The sequence below is a fragment of the Triturus cristatus genome, chromosome 1_1 (assembly GCF_964204655.1).
Source record: "Triturus cristatus chromosome 1_1, aTriCri1.1, whole genome shotgun sequence".
NCBI classification, from domain to species: domain Eukaryota; kingdom Metazoa; phylum Chordata; class Amphibia; order Caudata; family Salamandridae; genus Triturus; species Triturus cristatus.
In genome coordinates this window covers 1,092,692,840-1,092,710,382 of record NC_140579.1, presented here as the reverse complement: position 1 = coordinate 1,092,710,382, position 17,543 = coordinate 1,092,692,840, and the positions used below count along the sequence as shown (strand labels likewise).

Here is a 17,543-nt window from a genome sequence, read left to right as displayed (position 1 = left end):
AAGGCCGCCGAGGACGCTGGGAAATGTTGTATCATCCTAAAGAGTGCTGGGAGATGTAGTACCAACGCCCACAGCCTGAAAAAGAATCGGGCTGCTGGGAAATGTAGTTAAATCCCACGGTGTGTGAGGAAAGAAAGCTCCAGCTTCCAAGGAGCCGCACGAGACCAGCGAGTGGAAAGTGTGGTCTGGTCTCAAGGCGAATAGGACAAGAAGTCCCTTCGCCCGTAGTTATGGAAACCGGTCATGTGTTAGACCGCCGGCGGCATACAAGAAAAAACCGCTGAAACACAAGCGCCCCCCGGCAGCAAAAGTTAAATGTGCTGAGAAATGCCAGCAGTCTCCATTTCAAAGTAAAAAGTGCTGGTACTCAGTACTGAGAGAGCCTGCACACTTCAAACAGAGAGAGACAGGAGTGAGCATGCTTTTCGCACACTGCAGTGGAGGGAAGAGTGGTGGAGAGCGGGCGTGATGAGAGATCTCTCCCGGCGGCATGGCTATGGGAAGGAACCTTGAAGAACAAGCATGGAAACACAAGCGCGGGAAAAGTGGTGGAGAGCGGGCATGATGAGAGATCTTTCCCGGGGGCATGGCTACGGGAAAGAACCTTGAAGAACAAGCTCTGAAACAGAAGCGCGGCTCCGCGGCCGCGAAAGGTAAGTGAGAGCAGGAGGTGAGCCCGCGAGAGGGGCACGCGTGCTTGAGAGAGCAGTCTGCTCATTTTCAAGCACTTCACTCGTGCTTGTGACGCGCCCCTGCTCGCTCCCGCAAGGTGGATGCTGCCACAAGCATGAGTGTGAGCTTGAAAATGACCAGAGCGACGGCTAAAGGTCCTCCTATGCAGCGCATGCGCACTGCATAGGCGAGACCTAAAAAGGCCCCTCGCAGGTCACGCAGCATGACCTGACCAGCAGCGTCATGATGCGGCGGTGTAACTGACAGCTAAGTCTCTACCCGTATAATGTCAGGAGCAGTGGAAACACTCCTTTGTCCCTGCAGCTGATTAGAAGTGGTGCTGGCTGGATTGTAGAGTAGCACCAGCCAGTGCACGCTGAAATCCTGAATAAGGCCCTTTCAGCTTTCAAGCATACTTCCAGGTCAATCGAGGTGTGATAAAATGGTTCACTACAGACCAGCTTGTCGCCAATTTGTTGTGTGTCGCTTCCCTTGCACACACAAGTAATGAGGCAGGCAGCAGGGGTATGCAAACATCCTTCTTTATTCATAGGATCCAGACACACTGGAAACAGGTCTGCCCAGGTCCTCTGCCACAGCAACCACACCTCGAATGCTGGACAAAGGAACCCAACCATGTCACTCTGTACAACACTCTATATTTCGCAAGTAAACAAACCATAACAGTGACCTGCAGCCAATTCTGTTTGTCCGTAAACAGCACTACGAATTCTGGGAATTGTGGTTTCACTTTTCCCATTATTATGAACCCGATACTGGCTGAGTGAGTTTACCCGATACTGGCTGAGTGAGTTTTGCTACTAGCTAAAAAAACATGATAGGCTGAAAGTTACCCTCGTGCAAGGTGCCGGTTACTGGAACACGCTCTGACCACAAACAGACAATGGAGAGCTTGAAGAATGTAATGTCTACTTTATTATTATCATTTGTTAAGCACAACGTATCATCCCCAAGGGGATCTCAGCACCGTAGTATGAGACACCAAATAGCAAAACGATCTCCAGTTAAAGATTAAACAGCCAAGTTTTGAGGAGTTTTCTGAACTGAATTAAGTTAGTGCAGGAGCGAATGTGAAATGGCAGCTTATTCTAGTGGTGTGGGGCCAAGTAAGAAAAAGAACAACCACCCAGTCTAACTTTATTTACCCGTTTAGGGCTCAGTAATAACTGGTCACTGGATCTAAGTAGTCGGTGGGAGTATATGGCTGTAATTTATTTTTCAAATAGTCTGGTCCCCTTCCCTGCAGGATTTTAAAGACCAGATATAAAAGCTTAACTAACGCCCGTTTTTTTTATGGGCAACCAATGGAGCAGGCGCAATAGAGGTTCAGATGGTGACTGTGGGGGACCATTAAGAGCAAGACGAGCTGCTGCGTTCTTTACCACCTGGAGCCTTGAGAGAAGGCCTTCCTTTGAACCGACCATTAGGGAGTTACCGTAATTCAGTCGGCTCACTATCAGTGCCTGGATCAGGGATTTTCTGGCAGAAAGAGGTATCCAAGGGAACACCTACTTAAACATCTGCATCAGGCCAAAACTTGTGCCCAAAATGCTTTTAACATGTTTGTCAGTGGATACGCCATCATCCAATAGGACACCTACATTTTTAACGCATGTTTTCAGAGTCGGGGAAGATGACAGTTTCAAGGGCCACCAATCATCAGACCATACTGCGTGTGCTTTTCCAGACAGGAGAATCTCAGTCTTGTTTGTGTTGAGCTGGAGACAATTTACAGTCATCCACTCCGCAATCTTCAACATGCAATTTTTAAATTGGGCCTTAGTGAGGGAGGGATTGTCATCTATAGTGATTATCGGTTGTGTGACATCAGCATAGGAGATGGTATCAAACCCACATGATCTAATGAGCTTAGCCAGGGAGGACAAGTAAATGTTAAAGTGGGACTAAGAATCGAACCCTGAGGCACCCCTTTGTCTAGAATCATGGACTGTGAGGTGAACGAATCCAGCTGCACGACATGCATTCTTTTTGAAAGAAAATTTTCTAACCACTTTAACTCATTCCTGCACATACCACCTTCCCTCAGGCTTTGAACTAGAATCTGATAGGAGATGGTATCAAACGCTGCTGATAAATCTAGGCGAATTAACATGGCTGGGGTCCCCTTGTCTGGAGCTAGCTTGATGGTGTCAGTGACTTCAGTTAAAGCTGATCCCGTGCTACGTGAGGCACAGAAGCCAGACTGAGAGTGATCTAGCAATTATTAGATTCTAAATTGTATGTCAATTGGTTATTCACCAGTAGTTGTAAGATTTTGGAGGAGGAGGGAAGTGATGATATGGGTCTGTAGTTCCGCAGATCCCTATGATCGGCTGAAGATTTCTTTAAGAATAGATCTGATTCGAGCTGTCTTCCATTTCAGCGGGAGGGTGGCAGTCTTTAATGAGAGATTGCCATTGTTTACATCCCGCCTTTATTGTACATTCCATATACTTCAAGTTCTACTGAAAGAAGTTGTCTGAATACTATACTGGAAACAACATTGTTACAGTTTGGGGGTTATTTCCTAAGATTTCACAGGGGCACTCACGTGGCAGAAAGTGATGCAAAGAATTGTGTCAATTTACTTACAACTCTAGAAGTGCAATATTGCGCAGAGCTGTACGAACACCCTTGCAAACTTCGGTCAATCTAAGCTGCAGTCTGGGTGATGATGAGCTGGAGGTCTGGAGCTGTTGGCAATAAACCATGTGCAACTTGCACTGTGAACCCTTAGAAAGAACTTGATGAATTCACAACAACTGTACAGGAGCAGGGCCTAGGCTCGGCATGAGGTATAAAACTTAGCAAACAAGTGAAGAAGGATTCAGCAACTCTTCAGGCAGCAGTGGGGTTGAGGAGGAATGATGAACTGTGAGCTTCATGCTCTTGTGCTTGAAGGGACTGTATTATTTCACAGGTGCATTATCCCTACCTTTAAACATGGGTACCATGTGAAACAGGGACTGTGTGCCTATTACATGCATTGCCCAGCTTTCTGGGAATCTACCAACTCATGCTTGTCCTGGGGGCACAGCATTAGTAAAAGATGGAGTGGCTGCTTGAAGGAGCTGCTCCACATTTTACTGGGCAGGTGGCACCCGCCCCTACTTCAAAGAGATATCCCCCTCTAGGCGGGTGCAATGTATCACTCAATTTCCCTAATCCAGAAGGGCACTCTTGGGGGGGGGGTAACAGCTTGGTGACACACAGTCAGTGTGTCTTGTGAAGACCTAGTTGCCTCTGCACCCATGTCCATAATAAGGCATTTGTGCAGAGGCAAAGTGTTTTCCTCATTGCATGGGGCCACGTCCACATTCAAATGAAAGAATGTCTCCTTGAGATATCGCCGGTACTATATGTACTATAAATACTACAGAAAGTGTGCACAAGCATCAGCAGCTTCTCCCGTAATGCTACAGTGCCCTGGGAGTGCAGAAAATGGGTTCAACACACCCATTGTGCCATCGGGACACAGTATTTAATATGGCCCAAGATTTTATAGGCAACATGATATGCAGGATGTGGTCACATCCTGGAAATGCAAAGTACCATTGCAGGCTCTAGCCATTGGCTTCCCTCACAAATCCTTGCCGAATTGAGCCAGTTTTTACCATCCATAAGAGTTGTACTAAGCCAAGGTAACAACAGCAGTTGCAAAAATTGGGATTCATTGCTGGTGCTGCATCTATGGGGCCTGCACTGCTTAGAAAAAACCTCACCTTCACCCTTCCCTTCATGACTGTAGGTAAATTAAAGCATTGGCCATACACGCGTTTGGGGTTAGGACTTGCTCTCCTTCTTTACCACTTTGCCTATCTTTTCAGTAGATGCAAAGTGGCTTAGTAGTGACAAACATATTAAATCAGGCCCTTCCATTTGTGTTCATGATGCTGCAGTGCCATATATCATGTATAATTTTTTACGGAGAGAAACACTGGAGCATTCTCAATATATACGTACATATGAGTTTTCTAAATTAGTACTGTTGCAGGGATTCTGCACATACACAGAACTATGCGCAGGAATACGGGACCTCGTTGTATAGGGGTTAAGCATTCCTACCGCCTCAGTACCCACAATCCCATGACCGACTAGCTATAGTGTCTCACTCGTTCTCCTATACAATCACGAAGAAGCAAATGATTAGACACCCCAGAACACAACACTCCCGACTCTCTCAGGAATCGCAGTAACAATTCATACCCTTTCACTCACTCACTCGTACTTGTACACAATAAGAATTGACAGAGACACTGATATAGTTTAAAATGTTTATTTTAACTATCATGCTCTATAACGCAGTATACGAGCCACTACCAGCAGCAAAACGCATAAACATAAAACAGTTAGCATTGTAGCAAGTCCATATATTATGATGGGAGATGTCATTGTATTAAGACAGTGGATAAAAGACTATATGACCTAACCACCCTCCTCTTGGTAAGAAGAAGTATTATTATAATATATAATATTATAATCGAAGATCTCTGGGCTTTGCCAGCAGACCCCATACCTTAGTGCATAGATGATATATCTACCTTATAGGAAACGCATGGCTCTTCTCCCTGGAAAGGTTCCTCTCCAAGTGTATGTTAAACAAACATGCCTCTACAAGTTTTCCAGCAGCCCCAGCTGTGTTAGCATGTTTTGTCTAGTTGCTGGGGACTGACCAGAACAGAATAACAAGGGGCATAGTTTATCGACCTTCTTCACGGTGTTCAGACTAAACTCCAGGAACAGACAAAGAACGCACAAAGCAGACGGTTCTCATATGAAAGGCATAAACGGAGTTCTGCAAAATAAAGTCATGGAGTAACGTGCGCAAAAGCAGCATCATGGCAGCAGAGCTCATGCTAACTTAGCGATGTCGACAATGACCCTTGCAGCCATATGACAGTACCAAGTTTAGCCTCCCAGGGAAACTTGAAAATCTCTTTACTATGAAGTAATATGTGAATATATAACAAAATTAGGATCCTCTGTGCCCCTCTGCCCTGAATGGATGTTCTTGTGCATGGGATGTTGTCTATGTGCAGAATGTTCCCTTTCCCTGATTCCATTAGTTTCTATTCCAAAGGTCAGAGAGGACTGAGTGGTTGAGCCGGAAACCTCAGTAGCTGCTGGTGAGGTTCAGAGGTAACCAAGTACTTGAAACGTACAAATAAACTCACTCAATGTTGTACATGAATGCATGAAGAAGACCTGTTTCTACAAATACAACAGCAAATGATTACTTTCTAGTTTGTGGACTCTATGAATAAAACATTCAAGCTGTGAGTGATAGCGCCTAAAAACTCTACTGCCCTGTAGCACCATTGAGCTTTCATGGACTTTAGGCACAGGAGGCGATTTCCATATCTAGTAGTGTCAACGTAAAATTTTTGAATGCTCAACAGTGAAAGGAAACAACCCCTGCTGGGGACACAAGTAGCCACCATCACAGGTTATCCCCTTTATGTGTACCGCCTTCTCCAAACATTTATTCCCATTTTTACTGCACTCGCACAACTGATCTGCCCCAAGCGTGGTGTGGTTTTTTTTTGTGTTTACTATTCTTCCTGGTCATAGTCTCCCCTTTCTACACTGCCAGTCTTGATAACTACAGTCTTACACTCCCCTAGTCCCATCTGTGTTTATCGTGCTCATTGATCCCCCTATTGCAGTTGCTTTCTCCCCCTGTGAACTAGTGTCATGGTCGCCATGTTGCAAAGGCAAAGACAATGGCACTGCTTTCAAAACGCTACAGTGAATTCACTTCCCACCCTCATGTAGCCTTGTGGAGTGGCACCTAAATGGTAGTTCCGCACAAAGGAAGGTACACTCAAAAAATAAGTCCAAATGAGCAAATATATTCCAATAGTTCTTCTTTTATTCTGAAGATCATTTAAGAGACAGCAACAGCCAACGCGTTTCGTTCCTTTTGCCACAGGAACTTCTTCAGGGCTGTAACCAATTACGAAAAACATATATATAAAAACAACACTGAACACATAACATACAATATATACATATAATCATACATTAAAAAGCACAGACACCTATATATGCAATACGAACAACCCACATCACTTACATATATAAAAAAAACAAGACAAAAGTCTTGTATCACATTTCTCCACAAACAAACAAGGATGGGAAAAATTAACAAAAAATGACAACAACATCATTTTATACATACTCATGTATTTTGTAGACCTATAACAGTACACAAATACAACAAAAAATATAATAACACTAGATTGTTTTATAGTTTGCAATTTATTTGAGGTAAAAAAAAAGCAGAAGAAGAGAAAGACCAAGGATTAGAAAGAAGAAAAAGTGAAAAAATATATAAATAAATATATAAATAAAAAAGAGAGAAAGGAAAACCATAAAAGAGCCTTACAGATGCGTGAGACCCAGAAAGTAAATCAAAAGATAATCTCACCTAAGACTCAATCAAGGTTGCAGGATAATGTGACCCAACGGCGTACGCGGCTCAAAAGACTCCCAATAACGTCTAACATGTATATTTTGCCGATTATACATGGAAAGAGACCCCAATTTCTGAATCTAATAAGAAACCAAATATAAACACAAAAATTGTATATAAGAAATAAATCGCCCAGTGTTTATTGTCACGATTGATGCATTGTTGAAAAAATTGTGAAACTTATTCATAAGGACAATAGAAACAATTATTATGCAACAAACACTAAATGAGACTATTGAATATATATAGCCCCATATCTGCTCACCTTTAAAAAATTATATGTATAAATCCTTCAGTGAGGCATAGATGAAGCAGATTGCATACATTTTGAATCAAAATGTAAGGTACAATAAATAAAGGATCTAAAAAGACAAAGAACAATAGAACAAAGTTATGATAAAAATTAATATCAAAAACAAGAAAATACCACTTGCGTAATATACATACAATCCAAAACCAAGTTGGACTCACCTTCAAGGTTAAAGGTATAATTGAAACCTCACAGAAACAAATATCAAGAATAGGAGTAGGGTCCCTTGAAAACCCGGCAACACACTTGGGGGTGTAATGATCTAAATAGAGAAGAACAAGAAACAAACCAATAGTAAAAAAATATATACCCTCATACCTAATACTAAATAACATATTAAGCAGAAATAACAAAAAACCTTCCCATTAATGACATTCCCATAATGTGCAAGCAAGGGGCTCCCTAGTAAAAGGCCCTATATTATACGCATAAATTGAAAAATAAAATCACACCTGTCATACACTAAGAGGTACTCCCGTCCACTCATGGAGTATACTTTTACAAAATAATCATCCTAATATGGCGGCAAAGGACTTCGAAATTTCGAAATGTATTCCTTTGACAATTTAAGGAATAATGACCAAGCGAACATATAACCACGAGTATCCTATTACTCGTAATGCCCAGCATTTGTTTGAATGCTGGAACCAGGGACACAACGTATAGTCTTACGCGACAAAGGAAAAGGGCCAATCAAAGTCATCCCATAGTGTTATGGCATAATCCAGAAAACAGCATCTAACTTATATAGCAAGTCCAAAGGACCCTAGGCATCTCTAGCAAATTATCTCGTATATGCAAAACATCCCACCAAAGCCTACCAGAGTGATCCGGACGTAAAAAACGGCATGGTTACCGGCAGCAACTCATATTAGAAAAACGCGCCACCATTTAAAGCCTAACTGATCCGTACGTCAAAACGTAATAGTCTAATTCGTGAGCAAAAAGTATGACTGAAAGCGACGATGGAGTAATCACGAATGTGAATATATGTGAAAGCAGCGGCCATCTTATAGTAGCCATATATATCCACTACGGTGTTTTCAAAGAAACGGAAATCGCAAACCCAACAAAAGAATTAATGTTTCTATATAGGAATTAACAAAATGCCTCATAGTAATCGCTTGTCTTAAAGTAACACACACGCCGTCATTTAGACGTCCCATCCAATGCATGACCTAAGAATGTAATTCAAAACAACAAAGGCATAGTCGCAATTGTAAAAATATATCAAAAAGACGGCATCTTATAGTATTACAGCCGTATATATCTACTGCAGGATTTTTTTAGAAAAACACAAGTCAAATACTCTGTGATGAATGACCAAAGAACAAGTTTTAAATAAATATAAGAATGCCTCTTAAAGGGCCGGTGGTGCCTAAAGAACAGCAGTAATGGAAATTCAAGTCTCCATAACACGATCATCACATGCTCACATAAATAATGAGGGTCGGCCTTCTAGTAATGCCTTCAGTCGCAAATTCAGACAGCAAAAATGGTAATCATGAGACCACCTGGCACCAAACCCGTGCACCCAAAGCCCAATAGCAGAACAAAACCACAATCAAAAATAATAAGAAGTGCATGACAGAAAAACAAGTGCATTACAATGAAAAACAGCTCTACTCCCAAAGGAAGAATAAAAAGAGAGACATATATAAAATTATCTTTAGCCATAAACACAGTTCTATTACCTAAATAGAGCAATAACTTGCCCCTCATTTCCCACCAAAGTTTCATATCCGTGTACTTCATTGATGGCAAGAGGAGTTAACACATTCCAGAATTCATGTGTGGAGATGATAACATCCAGTATCACAGAAAGACTACATTAGTCATAGATAACAAAATACATGTCAATTCAGTCGCTATATTCGGTCATGCATTGGATGGTACGTCTAAATGACGGCATGTGTGTTACTTTAAGACAAGCGATTACTATGAAGCATTTTGTTAATTCCTATATAGAAACATTCATTCTTTCGTTGGGTATGCGATTTTCGTTTCTTTGAAAACACCGTAGTGGATATTTATGGCTACTATAAGATGGCCGCTGCTTTCACATATATTCACATTCGTGATTACTCCATCGTCGCTTTCAGTCATACTTTTTGCTCACGCATTAGACGATTACGTTTTCACGTACGGATTAGTTAGGCTTTAAATGGTGGCGCATTTTTCTAATATGAGTTGCTGCCGGTTACCATGCTGCTTTTGACGTCCGGATCACTCTGGTAAGCTTTGGTGGGATGTTTTGTATATATGAGATAATTTGCTAGAGATGCCTAGGGTCCTTTGGACTTGCTATATAAGTTAGACGCTGTTTTCTGGATTATGTCATAACATTATGGGATGACGTTGATTGGCCCTTTTACTTTGTCGCTTAAGAATATAGGTTGTGTCCCTGGTTATAGCATTCAAAAAAATGCTGGGCATTACGAGTAATAGGATACTCGTGGTTATATGTTCTCTTGGTCATTATTCCTTAAATTGTCAAAGGAATACATTTCGAAATTTCGAAGTCCTTTGCCGCCATATTAGGATGATTATTTTGTAAAAGTATACTCCATGAGTGGACAGGAGTACCTCATAGTGTATGACAGGTGTGATTTTATTTTTCAATTTATGCGTATAATATAGGGCCTTTTACTAGGGAGCCCCTTGCATGCACATTATGAGAATGTCATTAATGGGAAGGTGTTATGCATGGTTTTTTGTTGCTTCTGCTTAATATGTTATTTAGTATTAGGTATGAGGGTATATATTTTTTTTACTATTGGTTTGTTTGTTGTTATTCTCTATTTAGATAATTACACCCCCAAGTGTGTTGCCGGTTTTTCAAGGGACCCTACTCCTATTCTTAATATTTGTTTCTTTGAGGTTTCAATTATACCTTTAACCTTGAAGGTGAGCCTACCTTGGTTTTGGATTGTATGTATATTACGCAAGTGGTATTTTCTTGTTTTTGATACTAATTTTTAGCATAACTTTGTTCTATTGTTCTTTGTCTTTTTAGATTCTTTATTTATTGTACCTTACATTTTGATTCAATATGTATGCAATCTGCTTCATCTATGCCTCACTGAAGGATTTATACATATTGTTTTTTAAAGGTCAGCAGATATGGGGCTATATATATTCAATAGACTCATTTAGTGTTTGTTGCATAATAATTGTTTCTATTGTCCTAATGAATAAGTTTCACGAAATTTTCAACAATGCATCAATCGTGACAATAAACACTGGGCGATTTATTTCTTATATACAATTTTTGTGTTTATATTTGGTTTCTTAATAGATTCAGAAATTGGGGTCTCTTTCCATGTATAATCGGCAAAATATACATGTTAGACTTTATTGGGAGTCTTTTGAGCCGCGTACGCCGTTGGGTCGCATTATACTGCAAACTTGATTGACTCTTAGGTGAGATTATCTTTTGATTCACTTTTTGGGTCTCACGCATCTATAAGGCTCTTTTATGTTTTTCCTTTCTCTCTTTTTTATTTATATATTTTTTCACTTTTTCTCATTTTTCTTCTTTCTAATCCTTGGCCTTTCTCTTCTTCTGCTTTTTTGACTTCGAATAAATTGCAAACTAGAAAACAATCTAGTGTTATTATGTTTTTTGTTGTATTTGTGTACTGTTATAGGTCAACAAAATACATGAGTATGTATAAAATGATGTCGTTGTCATTTTTTGTTAATTTTTCCCATCCTTGTTTGTTTGTGGAGATATGTGATACAAGACTTTTGTCTTGTTGTTTTTATATATGTAAGTGATGTGGGTTGTTCGTATTGCATATATAGGTGTCTGTGCTTTTTAATGTATGATTATATGTATATATTGTATGTTATGTGTTCAGTGTTGTTTTTATATATATGTTTTTCGTAATTGGTTACAGCCCTGAAGCAGTTCCTGTGGCAAAAGGAACGAAACGCGTTGGCTGTTTGCTGTCTCTTAAATGATCTTAAGAATAAAAGAAGAACTTTTGGAATACGCTTGCTCATTTGGACTTATTTTTTGAGTGCACCTTCCTTTGTGCGAAATTCTTGGACTATTTAACATCTAACAACGACAGATGTTGGAAGTAGTTGCACCAAATTGTCAATATATGTATATTTAGGAACTTAAGTGCTTAACCTTGGTCCGTCGTTGTTGTTCTTTTTATGTGCACCTAAATGGTAGTAAATTATTTGATTGCCTGTACCCCTTACTGAATAAAGTAAAACTTTTCAGCAGCTTTTCAGTACATAAATTATACTTGCGGAATGGTGTGGTGCTGCCATGACATTGTAAAAGCAGATTGTGCATTATGCACAATAACCTTAAGCCATTGGTAATGCGAGAATTATGTATGGTTCTCCTGTGAATACCATATTCTAAATCTGGTTATTCACAGGTGTAATGTAGGGGCAGTGATAAGCAAAAAGCAAACCTTAAGGGGATATAGTTGTATATATCAACATGGGAATACTCCTAAACTCACACAGGAACCTGTGGTAGACAGGCATGGGAGAGCAATGCTTCCTGAATTAATCAGCAATCATGTTAAAGACAATGAATGTCATAGAGTCTTCATATGGAAAACATTTTCTACGTAGACACCATGAGATAGAAAATAAATGTTTATGCAAAGGAAGTGATGATACGTAGGAAAATGTAACTGAAAAAGTAGGTAGCGAGATATGGACATTTAAGTAAAGTGCTCGATGCTCAAGTGATTCACGCTAAACATTTTGAACGTGTGAAAAGAGCAGCAGCCTTATGACTTATAATCAAAAGCATGGTACTGATAAGGATTAACAGTTTCAACACTGTAAGAAATTGGGGTCTCTAGTAGGCAGTGGCGTCTACCCTGTCCAAGTAGGGACCCTTATTCTAGTCAGGGTTAGGGCATTACACAGCTAAGATAACCCCTGGTCTCCCCCTTAGTAGCTTGGCATTAGCAGTCAGGCTTATCTAAGAGGCAATGTATAAAGTATTTGTACCAACACACGCAGTAACACAATGAAAACACTGCAAATGGTCACCACACCAGTTTAGACAAGCATTTGCAATGCAATAGGTCTCGCATTTATGCGAGTTTGAGCTATTGGCATTGTAAAGGACAATGCCTTTTATTTATGTTTTTGGTTTTAAAACATAAATATTAGGCATTGTCATGTATAATACTAATAGCTTAAACTCTCGCAAATGCGAGACCTACTGCATTGCAATAAAAAGCCTTCTCGACCGCTTGTTAGATTGTAAATATCAGAGGAAGAGACCGGCCTGTGACATCTTCAAAGTAGTGATAAATAGTGCAGTAAAGAAGATGTGTAAGTGTTGTAAATTACACAGATACAAAGTGTGAAGTGAGAGTTACATATGATCCGAGCTATGAACACTAACAAAGTGCTCCAGGACCTTTCGCTGTGTTATTACACTGTCTCGGCTCAGAAGGAAGAGTGGGAGGGGGGCTATTTCCTGCCCTCTCTGTGATTTGAGAGTGCAGTGTAGCATTGCGTAATGTCATTGCTATCTCTGGCCTAATAAAAAACACTCCAGCTGTAGTAGGGCCCTGGCTTCACCTCCTGGTGCAGGGCGGGCTGTGCTTTATGGGCAGAATGGAGGGTGGGAGGGATGATCTTGGCTGCAGCTCCGGCCTTGTACAGTGCCCCTGCTATTACTAGTGAGCGAGAGGTGCTGAGGTGGTGGTTGTGGTATTGGTGGTGGTGGTATTGGTGGTGGTGGTGGTATTGGTGGTGGTATTGGTGGGGGTGGTGGTGGTATTGGTGGTGGTGGTGCCATTGGTAGTATTGGTGGGGGTGGTATTGGTGGTAGTGGTGGTGGTATTGCTATTGGTGGTGGTATTGGTATTGGTGGTGGTGGTACTGGTTTTGATGGTGGTACTGGTATTGGTGGTGGTGGTATTGGTATTGGTTGTGGTATTGGTGGTGGTACTGGTATTGGTGGTGGTATTGGGGGTGATATTGGTGGTATTGCTGGTGGTGGTGTTGGTGGTATTGGTGGTGGGGTATCGGTGGTGGTATTGGTGGTGGTGGTATATGTGGTGGTGGTATTGGTGGTGGTGGTATTGTTGATGGTGGTGTATTGGTGGTGGTATTGGTGGTGGTGGTGGTAATGGTGGTCTTATTGGTGGTGGTATTGGTGGTAGCATTGGTGGTATTGGTGCTGGTTGTATTGGTAGTATTGGTGGTGGTGCTATTGATGGTGGTGGTGGTATTGGTGGTGGTAGTATTGGTTGTGGTGGTATTGTTGGTGGTATTTGTATTGGCGGTGGTATTGGTATTGGTGGTGGTTTGGTGGTGGTATTAGTGGTGGTGGTATTAATGGTGGTGATATTGGTGGTGGCATTGGTTGTGGTATTGGTCGTGTTGGTATTGTGGTGGTATTGGTGGTGTTGGTATTGGCGGTGTTGATATTGGTGGTGGTATTGGTGCTGGTGGGGGTATTGGTGGTGGTGATATTGGTGGTAGTGGCATTGATTGTGGTATTGGTGGTGTTGGTTTTGCTGGTGGTGGTATTGGTGCCGTGGTATTGGTGTTGGTGGTGGTGCTATTGGTGGTGGTGGTATTGATGGCGGTGGTGGTGGTATTGGTGGTGGTAGTATTGGTGATGGTGGTATTGGTGGTGGTGGTATTGCTGGTATTGGTGGTGGTATTGGTGGTGGTTGTATAAGTGGTGGTATTGGTGGTTGTATTGGTGGTATTGGTATTGCTGGTGGCATTGTGGTGGTGGTATTGGTGGTGGTGGTGGTATTGGTGGAGGTGGTGGTATTGATGGTGGTGGTGGTATTGGTAGTAATGGTGGTGGTGGTATTGGTGGTGGTGGTAATGGTATTGGTGGTGGTAGTGGTGATGGTATTAGTGGTGGTGATATTGATGGTGGTATTAGTGGTGGTATTGGTGGTTGTATTGGTGGTATTGCTATGGATGGTGGCATTGGTGGTGGTGGTGGTATTGGTGGTGATGGTGGTATTGGTGGTGATGATGGAATTGGTGGTGGTATTGGTGGTGGTATTGGCATTGGCAGCGGTATTGGTGGTGATATTGGTAGTGGTGGTATTGGTATTGGTCGTGGTTGTATTCGTGGTTGTGGTATTGGTGGAGGTAGTGGTATTGGTGGTGGTGGTTTTATTGGTGATATTGGTGGTGGTGGTATTGGGGTGGTGGTTGTAGTGGTATTGGTGGTGGGGTATTGGTGGAGGTGGTGGTATTGGTGGTGGTGTTGGTGGTATTGGTATTGGTGGTGGTGGTGTTTTTAATAAAACAATCTTTTGAAGACAACCGGTCAGGTGGCTTTAGTACAGATGACATTAACAAAGATGTGCTGTTGTCAGCTTCAGCCCATTAGCACAGGATTATGTGCTACCCCGAATTCACATGACTTAATTCGCTAATCATTTCTAAATCCATTTTACTTGGCGGGGAAGGATGGTTTGAAACAGAGACAAGATAATGCCGGGTAAAAGTGATTGAAAGCAGGTGGCCGTAAAGAAAAGGCCGTACTAAGGAGGGACTAAAAAGACTATTAACAAATCCGAAGGCAGTGTTTACGAATTACATTGACCCAAGCCAATGAAAAATATGGATGGAGAGTTGGCACGGCTGCTCTCCCATACTCTACTACAGCAGTCTCGCAGAACGAGGAGTGCACGCACGCTGCTGCTAGGCTCAACCTAACAAATAACTAATATTTATCTGAATAAAACAAGACCAAAACGACAAAAATCCAACATACACAAGCAAAGATATCACTTTTAAAAGGTTCAAAATAGTTCAGTCCATAGGAAACTATGGATGCACCACTTTTATCACAAACTACCTAGGATGCCTCAAAATCAAAGACACAAACAGGCGCTGGAGAGGTGAGGTGCAGGAAAAGTAAAATGATGCGTTGGTTCCTTACTACAAGGGAAGGTGATGCATCAGTTCCTTACTGTCAGGGGAGGTGATACATTGGTTCTTATTGTCAGGGGAAGTAATGTACTGGTTTCCGGACATGCAGCCTCAGTTCCTTAACGCTGGGCAACATCGATGGAGAACTTGGTGCACAGGTGCGATGTACCAAGAATTTGGAAGTGCTGGGTCAATACAGTAGTGGCACAACAGCTCCTGTGTAAATTTCGCAGCTGCAAAGCAGGCGATGCGTCGATTTCTTCAGTTTAAGCGGATGCCACGGACGTCGGTGACACAGTGCTCAGGACTCGGGCTGTGACGATCTTTCGGCCGCATGGCAAGCACTGAATCGATTCTCCAGCTGCACCACAGCGATGCGTTGGTTTTTCATCCGCAATGCAGTGCGGCATCAGGAAAAAACATGCGCTGTAGGTCAATGGGTATATTTTCTGCAGTCCTTTGCAGGAAACCACCCCTAAGGGCCCGAACTGGAATTTGCACCACTTGGCAGATCAGAACTTCCAGCAGAAAAGTTCAGGGCCTGCAGATGAAGTCTTTGATGGCCCTAAGACTTCTTAACAGGAGGCAAGCACACACAAGCCTTTGGAGAACCGTGGCAAGCAGGATACAGAAAACAAAGTCCGGTCCTTTCACTGTCCAAGACAGAAGCAGCAAGCAGTAAGCCAGCACAACACCGCAACAAGCAGAGTGGCAGCCCCCCTCCTCCCCCGCCCCCTTCAGCTTCTCCAGCTCTTCTTCTTGGCAGAATCTCCTCTTAGCCCAGAAGTGTTCTGAAGTTATGGTGTCACAGCTCCAGTACTTATACCAGTTTCTACCTTTGAAGTAGGCAAACTTCAAAGGAAAGTCTTTGTATTGCCCAAGACCCTGCCTTTCCCTGACCTGGCTCTGGCCACACTACAAGGCGGGAGACAGATTTGTGTGAGGGGGCACATCCCTATTCAGCTTTCAGTAACAACTCCCCTCACCACTCTAGCTCAGGAAGGCCCATCAGCCTGGTGATGATCCATCAGGATATGAAGGACACACCTCAGCTCCCTTTGTGTGACTGTCTAGAGAGAATGCACAAGCAGCCCAACTGTCAGTCTAGACCAGACGTGAATTACACAGGCAGGCAGCGGCACAGAATGGTAGAGCAAGAAAATGCCCACTTTCCAAAAGTGACATTTTCAAACGTGCAACTTAAAAAACATCTTCACCAGAAGATGTATTTTTAAATTGTAAGTTCCGGGACCCCAAACTCCAAATCTCTATCTCTTCCCAATTGGAAGTTACACTTGTAAGAGGTTACAAGGCAGCTCCAATGATAACCTACGGGAGAGCTAGCCCTTGCAATAGTGAAAAACTATTTCACTATCAGGACTATTTCACAGTATTTAACAGTATTTCACTATCGGGACACAGCATTTCACAGTATTTCACTATCAGGACATGTAAAACACATTAGCATATATCCTACCTTTCACAAATACCACACCCTGCCCATGGGTCTACCTTGGTCCTACCTTAGGGGTGCCTTACAGGTAGTAAAAGGGAAGGTTTGGGCCTGGCAAATGGGTGCACTTGCCAGGTCGACATGGCAGTTTAAAAGTGCACACACAGACATTGCAGTGGCTGGTCTGAGACATGGTTGCTGGGCTACTCATATGGGTGGCACAATCAGTGCTGCAGGCCCACTAGTAGCATTTGACTTACAGGCCCTGGGTACAACAGTGCACTTTACTAGGGTCTTACCAGTAAATCAAATATGCCAACCATGGATAAACCAATCATAATCACATTTTACTCAGGGAGCACTTGCACTTTAGCACTGATCAGCAGTGGTAAAGTAGCCAGAGTTCTAAAACCAGCAAAGAACCAAAATGCAGTACACAGTCAAAAACAGGAGGTCATAAGCAAAAAGACAGGGGGAAACCACGCCAAAGATGCCAGGTCTAACAAACACAGTACATCATAAAGGGAAACACTTGCTTCCCTTGTCTTCCCCCACTTCTCCTGAGTCTTCAAAGACCTGACAGAAGTGGTGGAATGGTTACTTGCAGTCTTAGCCACCTTCTTCCACCTCTCTCAGGTCCACACAGACCAGAGGGAGGGGGGAGAACACAGGAGCACACTAGCTTCACCAACTACCACATTCCGTGTCAG

General features: G+C 42.4%; 1 protein-coding gene across 1 annotated transcript in view; it reads left to right on the top strand.

Annotated features, from left to right (window-relative positions):
- Positions 1 to 128: 128 nt before the first annotated feature.
- LOC146871608 (uncharacterized) overlaps positions 129 to 17,543 on the top strand; it is a 215,031-nt gene continuing 197,616 nt past the window's right edge. Inside the window, exon 1 of the mRNA XM_085599763.1 lies at positions 129 to 653. Within this exon, the coding sequence (XP_085455889.1) occupies positions 587 to 653 (67 nt within the window). The 5' untranslated portion in view covers positions 129 to 586. The remainder of the gene's footprint in view (positions 654 to 17,543) is intronic.